The sequence below is a fragment of the Hyperolius riggenbachi genome, chromosome 11, assembly GCF_040937935.1.
Source record: "Hyperolius riggenbachi isolate aHypRig1 chromosome 11, aHypRig1.pri, whole genome shotgun sequence".
In the NCBI taxonomy this organism is placed as follows: Eukaryota; Metazoa; Chordata; class Amphibia; order Anura; family Hyperoliidae; genus Hyperolius; species Hyperolius riggenbachi.
The window spans coordinates 55,210,559-55,224,982 of NC_090656.1; the positions used below are offsets into that span (position 1 = coordinate 55,210,559).

Consider the following 14,424-nt stretch of genomic DNA (forward strand, 5'->3'; position numbering starts at 1 on the left):
CATGGCACGGCTGATGGATTTCGTCTACGTAGCCGCAGACCCAGAAGTGCCGCCGCGCGTCTCGCAGACACGTGCGGCACAAGTGGAAACGGGCCCTAAGGTAACTGGGATTTTTTAAAAGGGAAAAAACATGGTAGTTTTCATATTGCTTTCGGTTTAGGTGTCCGGTATCCACTAAAGTTCAACTTTCTAAAGTTTTTAATTTAGACAGCACAATGAGTACTAAAAAGTCCAGACTAAAGTCTGGTACACATTTTCAATTATGATTGACCAACCACTGACCAATTTTACTTACCACCTCCATATAGAATTAGGGTTTATCTACTCAATCTCCTAAGTATTCAACATCTGTTGACCCTCATGCTACATAGAGGTGGTACATTGGTCTGCAGTTGGTCAATCATGATTGAAAGTGTGTACCAGGCTTAAAGCCTGGAACACACTTTCAATTGTGATTGGCCAATGATTGGCCAATTTTACCACTTCCATGTACTATGAGGGACAATATATTTTGAATACTATGAACAGATTGTGTAGGTAAGGCCTGGTACATACTTTCAATAATGATTGGCCAACCACTGACCAATTTTACCATTTCCATGTAGTAGGAGGGTCCCCTACACAATCTGCTCATAGTATTCAATATCTGTTGACCATCATACTATAGGAAAGTGGTAAAATTGGTCAGTGATTGGCCAATCATAATTGAAAGTGTGTACCAGGCTTAAAGCTAAGTATACAATTGAGATAAAAGTCTTTTGGAAAACGAAAGACCACAGACCAATTGTACCCCCTTCCATGTAGTATCAGAGCCATACCTCCACAATCTATTCTATTAAAGGGGATCCGAGATGAAAACATAACTATAGCAAGAAACTTGTCTGTATATCTTACCTAAAGTTTAGATGGTTTACACAGTAAATCCAGCTGCAAACAGCTTCAACAGTATATGATCATTTCTTCATGTGATACAATGAGTGCGGCCATGTTTTTGCTTCTCATCATCACACACACACACAAATCTGCTCTGTATCTCCACCCCTCAGCCTGTGAACTCCACTCCCCTCTCCAACCCCTTGCATCTGAAATCAGTATATACAGTATAGTATAATTGGCCCCAGTCAGTATAGCGAGTATAGTTACCCCTTAGTATGGATAGTATAGTCGGTCCTAGTCAGTATAGCAAGTGTAGTTGCCCCCCAGTATAGATAGTATAGGTGGCCCCAGTCAGTATAGCGAGTATAGTTGCCCCCCAGTATAGATAATATAGGTGGCCCCAGTCAGTATAGCGAGTATAGTTACCCCTTAGTATGGATAGTATAGTCGGTCCTAGTCAGTATAGCTAGTGTAGTTGCCCCCCAGTATAGATAGTATAGGTGGCCCCAGTCAGTATAGCGAGTATAGTTGCCCCCCAGTATAGATAGTATAGGTGGCCCCAGTCAGTATAGCAAGTATAGTTACCCCTTAGTATGGATAGTATAGTCGGTCCTAGTCAGTATAGCTAGTGTAGTTGCCCCCCAGTTTAGATAGTATAGGTGGCCCCAGTCAGTATAGCGAGTATAGTTACTCCTTACTATGGATAGTATAGTCGGTCCTAGTCAGTATAGCTAGTGTAGTTGCCCCCCAGTATAGATAGTATAGGTGGCCCCAGTCAGTATAGCTAGTGTAGTTGCCCCCCAGTATAGATAGTATAGGTGGCCCCAGTCAGTATAGCGAGTATAGTTGCCCCTTAGTATAGATAGTATAGTCGGTCCTAGTCAAAATAGCTAGTGTAGTTGCCCCCCAATATAGATATTATAGGTGGCCCCAGTCAGTATAGCGAGTATAGTTTGCCCCATTATAGTTTCCCCAGTCTGTATAGCTAGTATAGTTGCCCCGGAGGGAGACACCCTACAAATCCAAATGCAAAATACTAAAGGTAGTATGGTGTCTCCCCCCCCACCCCGGGGGGCCCACCGATCGTCCTACCTTCGGCGCCCGTTTCCCCTGTAAACTGTCTCCCTCCACTACTCAGACCACATGTTATAGCAACCCGCTGCACCGCTATGACAAGACAGCGGGTCGCCTATCAGCGTGCGTACAGGAAGATGCCTGTATGTGCGCTGATAGGCGACCCGCTGTCCTGTCATAGCGGCGCAGCAAGCCGTTCTGACATGTAGTCTGAGTAGCGGAGGGAGAGGGAGACAGTTACAGGGGAAGCGGCCGTCCACCTAGATGCCAGTGTGTGCTGCCCATGGCCCCCTCCTCGCACAGCAGCTTCCTGTCTCTGCTCCAGCCCCACTGTGCGCCTCCACCAATCAGCGCACAGTGGGGCAGGCAAATGATGATGAGACGTTCCTCCTCGCCAGGCTCAGCTCCCATGATTAATTGCAGCATGGGACTGAACGCCGAGGTGTTGGAGGAGTTGGGGGCAGGGCTCCTGTAGTTTTATTAGTTAACTAGTAAAAAAGGCCCGCCCATTAAAAAATGGGCGCTAGGCTACGGGCGCTCCCCCTAGCAACGCGAGCACAGATGGTGCATGTTTTGCAGGCAACCTCACCCATGCACAGGTGGGGTAATTAGTGTTTCAGTTACAAGCAATCCACCTAGCTGAAACACTAATTACCCCACCTGTGCTTGGGTGAGCAAAACATGCACCATTGGGGGACTCACAAGGACAGGTTTGAGAAACACTGAATTTAGCAAATCATAGCATTACATAGGTCGATTTCTTTATTACATCATACAAAAACAATTTACTGTGCTCTTTATCTTCCTGTGGATTTCATAAGTCCTCTGAGTTGGCTTACCTAATTAGCGTGTGAATAAAGACCAGGATTAATGGGAGTGGGAGGTGGGGGGAAGTGGATCCAGGAGTATTGGAGAGGACTCAGCAAATGTCCTGGCAGAAGGGCTGTGAGCTGTGCTGAAGTTACATAATGGGGATTTTTAGGCATAAAAACAGTATTTTTTAAAATCATTCAATTATTTTATACAGGAGAGAATGAAAACAGATTTTTTTTTTTTTTAAAACCTGGCAAACCATCTATACAGCATAATATAGAAGAAAGTGGATTGTTGCTTTAAGTTGACCAGCCCATTATCTATAGGTGTAAAAAAATTTTCCATCGTTGGATATATAATCAAAAGCCGAATCCCTGATCAGACGCTGACAGGCTTCCAGCGAGCGAGCAGAATTGTATTACCAATTACTGCTCTCCCCGACTGCCATTGTTTATTAGTTGATGCGCCGCGAACGGGCGCGCTTTCAAGTGTCGAGGAAGTGCAGTATGATGGCCCTCCTGCCGCGAGATTACACTGCTTCGCTCTTTAATGTCTCCGCTCTTATGAATAACATTACTGAACAGTGCGGTGGAGGGAGATGAAATACATCTTTATTCACTGGGAGGCCAGAAGAAGAAAAGGCAAATGTGATCGGATCGTGTTGTGTGCGAATTGATGGGCGAGCTGTCAAAGCCCTTCATCTCATCGCCTCTTATTGTCTTTATTAAGTGTGGCCTTACCTGCACACAACGGAGAGGCAATTAAACAAGTCTACTAAGCACTTCAAACATGAAAACGGGGCTGATAACGTCACTACACTCTGTATTCAAGCAAACTAAAAGGAAAAAAAACAACCTTCCTGTGTGCGTATTTATGGGCGAGCTGTCAAAGCCCTTCATCTCATCGTCTCTTATTGTCTTTATTAAGCGTGGCCATCCCTGAGCGCAACAAAGAGGCAATTAAAGAAGTCTACTAAGCACTTCAAACACAAAAACAGGGGGACAATAACGTCACAACACTGCTTTCAAACAAAGTAAATGGAAATAACCTTCCTGTGAAAAGCAAGGGGATGCAGTCCAGCCATGCTGTGCATCACAGATAGTACAAAAAATTAATGTGGATAATGTTTTTTTTTTGTGTAAAGCTGACACCAGACTCTACTGTGAAGGAAACTTGCTGGCTGCTGCGGGACAGTCACATGACTATCTGAACAGCCACTAGACACATTGAGGGTCGGGATTAAAGGGAAATTGTACATCAGAAAGTGGAGGCTGATTTAATAGTCATTTTAAGGAATGAAATGACAAACAAGATACACATCTATATATGTCTAGAACCTGGATGCTAATAGTAAAATAAGAGCATATTGACAGTATTTCTTGTATTTATATGTAGCAAGCAAGCAAAGACTTTAGTTTATTTTGGTGAAGGAAGTGGCAGGAGTAATTTGCCAGTGAACAGCTTCACTGCAGTAAATGTACAGCAATATAGTTCCTGTGGTGTAAATATAAGTTACTGGATGCTAGTGAATATGGTAAGTTGCCCAGTCTTTGGTCATTTCCACTTGGGCTTGCCAAAAACTTATCAGTGACGCTCTCCTGAGTTCAGTAATAGATACTAGTTGTGTAATGCCTACATGTTGTTGGATTCACCATTAGTCTACCCTGCAGGCCATCATCTTTACTGCTGGAAGACATGAAAAAAAAGCGAACAGCACAAACTGCTTCTTAGGGATAGGGGATTAAATCTTTTTCAGGCCAAAATCGGTTGAAAGCGTTGAGCGGACATGCTGGAAAAATGTTAGTCGAAAGGGAGGCCCGGCACTTGGGGGACTAATTTGCTTGTTGGGGGAGTGGGCCCTTTGCCCTGGATCCCATTGGAGCTTGAACCAATCCTGACAGCAGTAGTCAGAGGAACATAGCTAGCAGGGAAACCTTACATAGAAGACAAATGCTGGGATGGAAATAAATCAGAGGAACTCCTAACGTGTCCCCTGAGTCAGCTGAGAAGTCAGAATTTAAAGGTGATCGGAATGTCCCTTTAAGCCCATCTTGGAGGTTTATGTCTCTCTCTGCAGCCTGGAGAAGTTGTATAATGAGCGGCGTAGAGCGGCTGTGTCCGCTCAGCATCTGTCAGTTGTTCTTGCGAGTTGGGTAAATGGATTTGGGACAGAGCTGCCACAGGCTTGCTGTTTGTTCAATAATTCGGGATTATATTTAAGTTGTGTGATGGGGAGGGGAATGGGTGAAGGAGGTCCTCCGATCATACTAAGGAGATAACAACTGACATATACAAAAAGAAGTCCCTCTTACAGACTGTCTCTAGATAGTAAACTCATTAAAGAGAACCTGTAATAAAGAAAAGTCGTTAGACGAAACACGTAGGGCGTGGCTACAGCGGACAGGAAGTGTGGCAGTGCATGGAGGAGACGTCCTCGGATTTTACTGATATGCTTGATATTTCTTAATGCTTGTGAGTAGCGCTACCATTGTTACCATTATTGCTTTGAATTAAAGGTTTTATACTATAGAAGCTTCATTTAGTTGCAGTGGTTGTCTTTGATTACTGTGGAGGGATTGAGTAACACCGACAGAGGAGTTGCTGGGCCATATAAGGGACCGTGCATACAAGCGCTTGCAGGGCCGGTTTAAGCAACAATGGGGCCCCAGGGCAAAATAAACCTGCCCCCCCCCCCCCCCAACAGATACCCGGAGCAAAAATTGGCATTAAGGGACCTTTTTTGCAGCTGGTATAGTCAGGGTTTGAATCCCCAATCGGTCGGAGCTCCACATTCTGGCCACCCCAGCCTGCATGGGGGACAAGGGGTTAAAAAGTTTCAGGAGGGGGGACCCCACATAATTAAAAAAAAATAATTCCCACACTCTAAACATGGCCAAAGCGCTGCGGCTGCGTATGGAGCCCCTGGAAACCCCGTCAGGAAATTTATTGCTCTTTATTTTGATACATGTAAAATTACACTACCGTTAGGTATTAAAAGTGACATTTACCGCATTTAAAAGTATACTTTTTTACTTCGAAACTTTAAAATCGATTTTCTCAAAAACTATAAGGTCTTTTTTAAAAATTGTTTTTTTCCTCTTATTCCCAATGATCTCCTTAACATATCCTGCAAATTTAGGGTTTCTAGAATTTAAGGTGGATTTGCTATTAACCATTAAAGTCGGCTGGTTTTTAAATGTGTATTTTTTTTCCTTTGAAACTTTAAAATCGATTTTCTCAAAAACTATAAGGTCGATTTGAATTTTTTTCCCTCTTGTAGCCACTGGGGGCCCCTACAAGCTCTGGGGCCCTGGGGCAGCTGCCTCCTTTGCCTCTATGGTAGCGCTGGCCCTGAGCGCTTGATGCTGTCTGTGATTGGGGCAGCTAAAATTTAAGGTGAGCACGGTCCCTGATGGTGTTGGGGGCACAGTGTGTAAAGGTGGTCCCCAATAACAGAGCACGGTGGTTATTCATGGCAAGCGGTATCCCTTCATATGTGTAACCTTAAAGCAGCCTATGCAATGATTTTTACTCTTTCTTTTTAATGGGATGGTGTATATGAGAGGAGCACTAGAAAATATAAGGAAGTGGAAAGCCTATTTGGTTTGGAATCTCATGCTGTGTGAGCTGTCTGTGGGGTCTAGGCAGCCATAACCAGAGGTGAGAGCGGTCCCTAGAGGTGGTGGAGCACGAGAAGGTGGTGATACCATAAAGGATCCTGCACGGGCTATAGTGGGTGGAAGTGTTTTCCCCTAGCCTGACAGCCTATGCGATGAACAGTCTATTTGTTTTTTTCTGAGGTGCATTTTATGCGAAGACTGAAGTGGATTCAACCTGCAGTTTGTGCGTTTGGGGACTTCTGTCATTAGTGGACTGTGCGGCAGCGCAAGGGTTTTTTTGAACTTATTGTATAAATTGTATGTTGGCCTCTGGATCCTAATGAGGCTTCCCCCGTCCTCCTGTGCAGCACCGATCCAGCACTGGCTCCCCTCGATCAGCAGCAGATAAGCAGTAGAACGGACCCAATCAGGCTCAGCTATTTCCGCCACCGCCGGAGCCTGAGGTGGAAGGTGGTGCTGCGCTGGATTCCAAAGGTAAATATCGCCGTATACTGCAGGCACTACTGCAGAGCAGCGGATTTTAAGGGAATGCCAGTGATAGATTGGGGCTACACAGGAGGACAGGGGAAACCTCATTAGGATCCAGATGCTTCCCCCTCCTGAGGTAAGTACCCCATTGGGGCACTTTTTTCCCTTACAGATTTAAGGCCCCTTGCACACTTGCAGACTTTATCGCACCATGGTACACTTCCCCGCCGCACCATGGTACACTTCCCCGCCGCAAGGGTCATGCAAGTCCATGGAGAATTGCACACTTCACGCAATGCGATACATGAAGTCTGCAATTGACACAATGCTGACGCAAAGTCTGCTGTGCGTTACCGCATGATCCATGCCTACTGCACAAATTATGCAGTAATGCATGCCAATGGCAAATGCAGTAAGTGTGCACAATGAGTTGCGTGGCCCGATGGGAATCCCAGTGATGCACTTCCTTCCAGCAGGGAGTACGTCACTAGTCACATATGGGGGGGGGGACGACTATATATATGACCCTGTTGCCGCACCATGGCGCAAGAACATATGCAGGCTGGTTTATGCGCATCACACCGTTAATCTTAGGTGTACAACTGGCCTAATTGATCTCATACAAAGCTTGCAGCATGTGTCAAAGAGCATTGTCTACTCACACACCACCCAGCACCCATGGATCTAGGTTCGTTCACCACGCTTCATTATATAAAAGTTCTTAAAGGGTAACTTCAGTCTAAACATACTGTCATTAAGTTACATTAGTTATGTTAATTAAAATAGATGGGTAATATAATCTCTTACCCACCCTGTTTTAAACCAACAGGCAAATGTTTGTGATTTCAAGGGGGCAGCCATCTTTTTCATGGGGGCAGCCATCTTTTCGGTTGAAAGGAGGTGACAGGGAGCATGAGACACAGTTCCAACTGCCCTCTGTCCTGATCACCCCTCCCAGCTGCGCGCACTAGGCTTCAAATCTCAAATTCAAAACTTAAGAAAACAAATTTGCGCCAAAACAGCAGAAGTCCCATCATGCTTTGCACAGCATCAGGGGAAAAATGCCCGGGCAGTTTTCTTCTGTGCAGCTAAAAATGAGGCTTGGGTAAGAAAAAAAAAATAGTTCTGATGCTGTGCAATTGTTAAAGAAACACCAAGCCTTTCCAGTGCTGCTGAGTAGATTTTTAGTCTGGAGGTTCACTTTAATTCATTGCGTTTGTAGGGACGTTGGAAGCAGATAAATCTTGTTCTATGGAATTGGTTCCCTTGACTTGCAGACCCGGCCAGTGATTCTCTTGGTCAGGAGCAACTCACACAATGCTAAGTTCCATGCTGGCTTCAGGACCAGGAAGTCCAAACAGTGATCATTGTCACTTGTGGTTTATGCAATAGATCCTGCACGTTTCAAGAGGTGTACACCTCTCTATGTCACTATTGATGAAGAGAGGCGTATAGCACTTGTCCTCCCTACTGCATAGTAACAGATTCTTCGCTAGCCCAAACACTGTACAGTATTCTTTAATAGATTAGATGTTACCTTTGATTTAAAAAATGAATTTAATAAAAATCTATAAAAAGAAAGACCCTCTCAACCATCTGAGTCTTTCAACCAAGAAGAGTCAGATAATGAAAGCAGAATTCCATGTTTTTATGGATTTTTCGATAGCCACATCTCCTGTAAAATTAATTTAAAAAGCCCACTTAGCTCTTCCATCTGATATGTGTTGAGGTTTTTATCTTCTCCAATAAGAGCCACTATATGAGACTCAATGGCATTAAATGACACGGTTTCAGCATTTGATGTGAGTGTGCAGCAGTGAGATCTCTCTGAACCATTCTTCTCAGCTAAATGAAGGTTTAATGCTCTCCAGTCTATGGGAGGGAACAGAGGTATTCCGCTGAGCTTGCAGCAAGTTGGCGCTCCACATAAAAGACAAAGGCGTGGAAACGTGTGCAGAGGACATCAAAGAGAAGAACTTGCTGTTAGGCACAGGGAACCCAGAGACTATGAATGATTCTGAATTGATTGCATACCGTACAATTAATACATACAATTCCTTCCTGGACATACAGCACAGTGTGTCTTAGCTTGGTTTTAAAATCCAGGTACCAGCTCTGTGATTCCAGTATATATAGGGGCAAACCCAGGATTTTCAAGGGGGGGGGAATTCCTGAAAGTCTCCCTCAGCCACGCACAATACAGTATAATAATATGGTAGGACATCATGCTGGGTACACACAATGCAATTTCCCGTTTGACTGACAGGATCCGACGATTATTTCCTAAATGTCCAATCTGCTCCCGATCGACAATGGAATCAATCAGGAGCAGTTTGGATACAGATAATAATGAGGACAGCCGACATTGCTAATGAAGAGGAAAGTGAAGCATTCACAAAGCAGGGCACAGGGCTGTGCTTATACCTGATTGTTAAGTTCCCCAGAGATGCTCCATGCTCTGTACACACACTGCTGCTGTTCCATCCAAAGTCAACTGTAGCAGGGAAAGAAATGGGGCAGTGCTGTGAGCTGCAGATTGCCGGCAGATATTCTGGTGTCTCAACTTGTGCTGTCCCCAGACACCAGCCCTGGTCTGGGGGGGAGGGGGATTCTGGGCAGCTGTAATCCCCCCCTGCGTTTGCCTATGAAATGATACCTCATGCACACACAAGCGCACACAATCACGTGTTTGTGAAATAACAAAGGTGCTGGCTAGCATAGACGGAACAAAAAAAAATGCTGTAGGCTATGTCAATTGCCGTCTTAAAAGGGTTGTCATACTATTGCTTAAAATAACTCAGTGATCCTGAAGTGAGAGTGATATGGAGGCTGCCATATCCGGTTAAACAATACCAGTTGCCTGGCTGCCCTGCTGATCTTTTTGGCTGAAGTAGTGTCTAAATCACCCACCTGAAACAAGCTTGAGGCTAATCCAGTCACACTTCAGACCAGTGGCGTAGCTAAGGAGCTGTGGGCCCTGATGCAAGTTTTACATTGGGGCCCCCAAGCACTCTATACATAAAAATTGATATGGTGCACCAAAACCTGCCAATGGCAGCTACAGTGTCAGAGGTGCAAGAAGGGGATGGGGAACAGTTTAATGATTACTACTATTCATAGCATCTATAGAAGTGATTATTATGAGCACAGGACCAATAGAGAGCTCAAACTGTAGTTGAGGAAGGGCCCCAATGCGGTTGCAACCTCTGCACCCCCTATTGCTACGCCCCTGCTTCAGACTTTTCTGGATTATCCAGAGGCTACTGAGGTAAGTATCTTTTTTTTTAATTTAGTTTGTCTTCAGGTTACCTTTTAATCTCAACAAAACGTTCTCAACAAGAAGTTCAGGTCATGTGATCTGGCAGCAACCCTATTTCTCATGCAGTGATTGGCGGGGGGATTGCACTATCAAAATGACCTGAGCATCTTCTCTAGACGTGTAAAGACACAAGCGAGAATTTGCACAGCTTAAGAGTGGGCGGGCACAGACTGTGCTGTCCTGGCTAGCGAATCTCAGAGCAAAGCACAGTCTCAGCAAAAAGGAAGTGCAGGTCTTCGTAGCTGTGTTCAAAGTAAGATCTTAATAGTTAGAAAAGCACAGGACTGACCAGTGTTCATATTAAATTCATAGAGGTCCACAGAAAAAAGTAGGCAGTTAAAATCTGACAGAACAGACAGGTTTTGGGCCAGTCCATCTCCTCATGGGGGATTCTCAGGGTTTTCCTTGTTTTCAACAGCTTTTCTTAAACAGCAGTTTCAAAGTCTAACTGACAAAATAGTGTGCAAGTGAGTAGAGAGGCTGGCTGGCATCTTACTATTTTGGCAGTTACACTGCTGTTCAGGAAATGCTGGTGAAAACTAAGAAAACCCTGAGAATCTCCCATAAGGATATGGACTGACCCAAAACCTGTCAGTTCTGTCAGATTTTAACTGCCTACTTTTTCTGGTCCTTTAAGTAAAATCTTCCTAATATGAGTAGAGAAAACTGGAGGAAATATAGTTCTCTACACACTATCCAAAATTATATTTTACTATGACCAGGAATCAGCATCTTTGTATAACTTAACCACTTAAGCCCAACTGGACGAGATTTCTCGTCCAGTTGGGCTGCGCGCACTCCCGCGGGTCGCGCGCGCTCCCGCGGGCCCCCCCGTGCGCGCCCCCGCTGCTGGCCGCTAGCCCACCGATCAGTGAAAGGGATTATAAATCCCTTTCGCTGATCGGACCCCCCCGGAGAAAAGCCGACAGCGTCTCTTCAGACGCTGCGGCTTTTCTGAGCTCTGGGCTCCTTTCTTCTGCCTGGGAGCGAGATCGATCGCTCCCAGGACTTTTTGATTCTGGCCATCTTGTGGCCAAATAGCAAATTACACCCAAAAAAAAAACAGTTTTAAAAATAAACATATAAATATATTAAAAAAAAAAACCTGTTTACCTCCCACACCAAAAAATACCCACATACAAGTTTAAATTTAAAAAAAAAAAAAAATTACAATAATAAAAAAAAAACAAAAAACATAAATAGTTACCTAAGGGTCTGAACTTTTTAAATATGCATGTCAAAGGAGTATATCAATATTATTTAATAAATTATGGGCTTCTAAACAGTGATGGACGCAAAACGGAAAAAATGCACCTTTATTTCCAAATAAAATATTGTCGCCATACAGTGTGATAGGGATATAATTTTAATGGTGAAATACCCGGGGCATATGGGCAAATACAATACATGAGTTTTAATTATGGAGGCATGTATTATTTTAAAACTATAATGGCTGAAAACTGAGAAATAATGAATTTTTTCCATTTTTTTCTTATTCTTCCTGTTAAAATGCATTTACAGTAAAGTGGCTCTTAGCAAAATGTACCACCCACAGAAAGCCTAATTGGTGGCGGAAAAAACAAGATATAGATCAATTAATTGTGATGAGTAGTGATAAAGTTATTGGCAAATGAATGGGGGGTGAAAGTTGCTCGGATGTAAAAAAATTTCAACCCTTCGGGCTTAAGTGGTTAAAAATGTAGTTCTTTTAAAGTATAGAATATCTAATTCACATCATAGCAAAAATAACTTTCCCTTACCTCTGATTGGCCCATTTTGTTTCCTGTTTTACAGGTCACCAAGATGTTGGCTGTGGTTGTTGTCCTCTTTGCCCTCCTTTGGATGCCTTATCGGACGTTGGTTTTGGTCAACTCGTTCATGGAAAACCCTTACCTTGATCCTTGGTTCATTCTGTTCTGTCGAGTGTGTGTCTACGCCAACAGTGCCATCAACCCCGTCATATACAACCTCATGTCGCAGAAGTTTCGTGCAGCCTTCAAGAGGCTTTGCAAGTGTGGCCAGGTGGACACACAGAGGAGGAGCATGTACATGACCACCACCAGCTACAGCATGGTGAGGGACAATGCCAACACCAGAGTAGAGAAGAAGGAAAAGCCACCGCCCGACAACCCAACTGTGGTGCCAAAGCAAACTGAAAAAGTCGGGATAGAGGGGGAACTGTACTATAGTGTGGTGTAAGTCATCTGGTACCCTAGTCTAGTTATCTAAAAGAGGTGCAGATATTCACGGATCTATCATTACATTCCTAATGGCATGAAAACAAAGCAGCATATGCCCAGGACCCAAGCCAGGATCCTGCAGCTTTGCCAAGACACATAAACCCAGGGGAATCTTGGCAACATGTATAATCCTACGATGGATAACAGATTATCTGGATGGCTTGGTAACTTTATCCAGGAGTTAGATGCTAGAATCACACAAACAAAAACAATGTAGCTGGCCTTCTGTTCTCTTACTCTCGCGGATAACATGCTTGTACCTGCCTGCTTCCAAATTTCTCTTATTCTCCTTAAATGAGCCTGCGTCATATATTTATAGTGTAATTGTATGAGTTTTGATCAATAAGGCAATAAACTAGCATTAAGGCCCATACACACGTCGGATTGCTTAAGACCAGTTTTATCACCTGAACGACGGACTGTACACACGCCCGATTTGATGTCCGGACGACTGAACGAATTTTAAAAAAATCCGACGTGTGTATGGGCCTTTAGGGCTAAAGGACAACCGAGTTGACATGTGACATGATGAGATAGACATGTGTAGGTACAGTGCCAAGCACACAAATGACTATGCTGCGCTCCTTTTATTTCTTTCTCTGCCTGAAAAACTTAAACATCAGGTATGCAAGTGACAGTTTCTGTCTGAGTCGGGACTGGGTTGGACTATAGCATAACCCTCACTGATAAGGCATTACAACCATGAAACACAATCCTGGCAGAAAATGGCTTCTGAGAGCAGGAATGAGATAAAAAAAGAGTCAACAGTTCTCAATAGTTCATAGATTTGAGCTCTAGCATACTTCAATGAAGGGGTTATTGAGCAGATACAATGAAACAATAAAAACTTAAAAACTAGATTGAAATATAAAATAACACCGTGGGATATCTAAAAAAAAGGCATTTTTAGGAGAAGGAGGATAGATACAATTGTTCATATCATCAGTTTATTTTCACCTCGGATGTCCTTTAAAATATTGGTATGTCAACTGAAAGAATTCAGATTAGGAGATGACTCAGCACTAGTCTCCTGATGTAGCGTGAAAGGGAAGGCCAGCGACATTGGAGGACACCCAACATGATTTAGAATGGGGTATCAGCTACTGATTGGGATGAAGTTTCCACCTTTGGTTACAGTTCCTCTTTAAGCATTAGTTAAGTTTAGGAAATATATGACTCCGGTGTACCTTAAATTAACCCAGACGTGAATCTTGGGCAATATTCGGTAAATGGAGCAGCGATTAGAAGCAGGCCCCCTCACCCACTTGGGTGCTCCATAAAATTGAACATTTTGCATCCCCTCCTCTTTCCCTGGGGTCAGGTACTGGAATACTAAATGTACCCCTCTGATGACTGCTCTGATCACATGGTATCTACAGACAAAAGCTACATGTCTACATTTTCAGCATTTCCAGAGTTGGAAGCTGGGTCGCAACTATGATGTTCTGGGCCCTCCAGCAAAGATCTCCCAGCCGCATCACCCCCTCCTTACAAGTCACAGTATATAAGGGCCCTTCAGTCCGAGCTAGAGCAGGAATAAAGGGTGCATGCAGCAAGTGGACTAAATGGGTGCCACCATAGGCTCCAATACAATATAGCAGTCATTGGGTGCCAGAGCAGAAATTTGGGTGCCCGTTATATTGCGGAGCTAATACTGCGTTATGCTATATATTGGGTCATCCCGGGCACCCAAATGGCGATATTCTGCCGTGCATATTTCACCTTTTTTTAACTTTTTTAACACCACGGCTGCTGGGGGGAGTGGGGAGGGGTTGCAGTGTTAGCTAGGTAGTGTGTGCGGTGGGAGGGGTTAGTTTTAGGGATAAGGTAGGTAGTTTGTGCGGGTGGGGAGTTATAGGAACTAGGTAGGTAGTTTGTGCGGGTGAGGGGTTAGCTTTAGGCAGTGGGGGCAGTTAGGGTTAGGCGGCGGGGGGGAGGGTTCTGTGTGAGAGTAGGGTTAGGTTTGGCCATAGTAAAATATCGCTATTTCATATTGATATATTACGTTTTTTTA

The 14,424-nt window shown here is 44.1% G+C and overlaps 1 protein-coding gene across 1 annotated transcript in view; it reads left to right on the plus strand.

Annotated features, from left to right (window-relative positions):
* LOC137539151 (thyrotropin-releasing hormone receptor-like) overlaps window positions 1–14,160 on the plus strand; it is a 92,107-nt gene extending 77,947 nt beyond the window's left edge. The window contains exon 4 of the mRNA XM_068261649.1: window positions 11,965–14,160. Within this exon, the coding sequence (XP_068117750.1) occupies window positions 11,965–12,369 (405 nt within the window). The 3' untranslated portion in view covers window positions 12,370–14,160. The remainder of the gene's footprint in view (window positions 1–11,964) is intronic.
* Window positions 14,161–14,424: the final 264 nt, after the last annotated feature.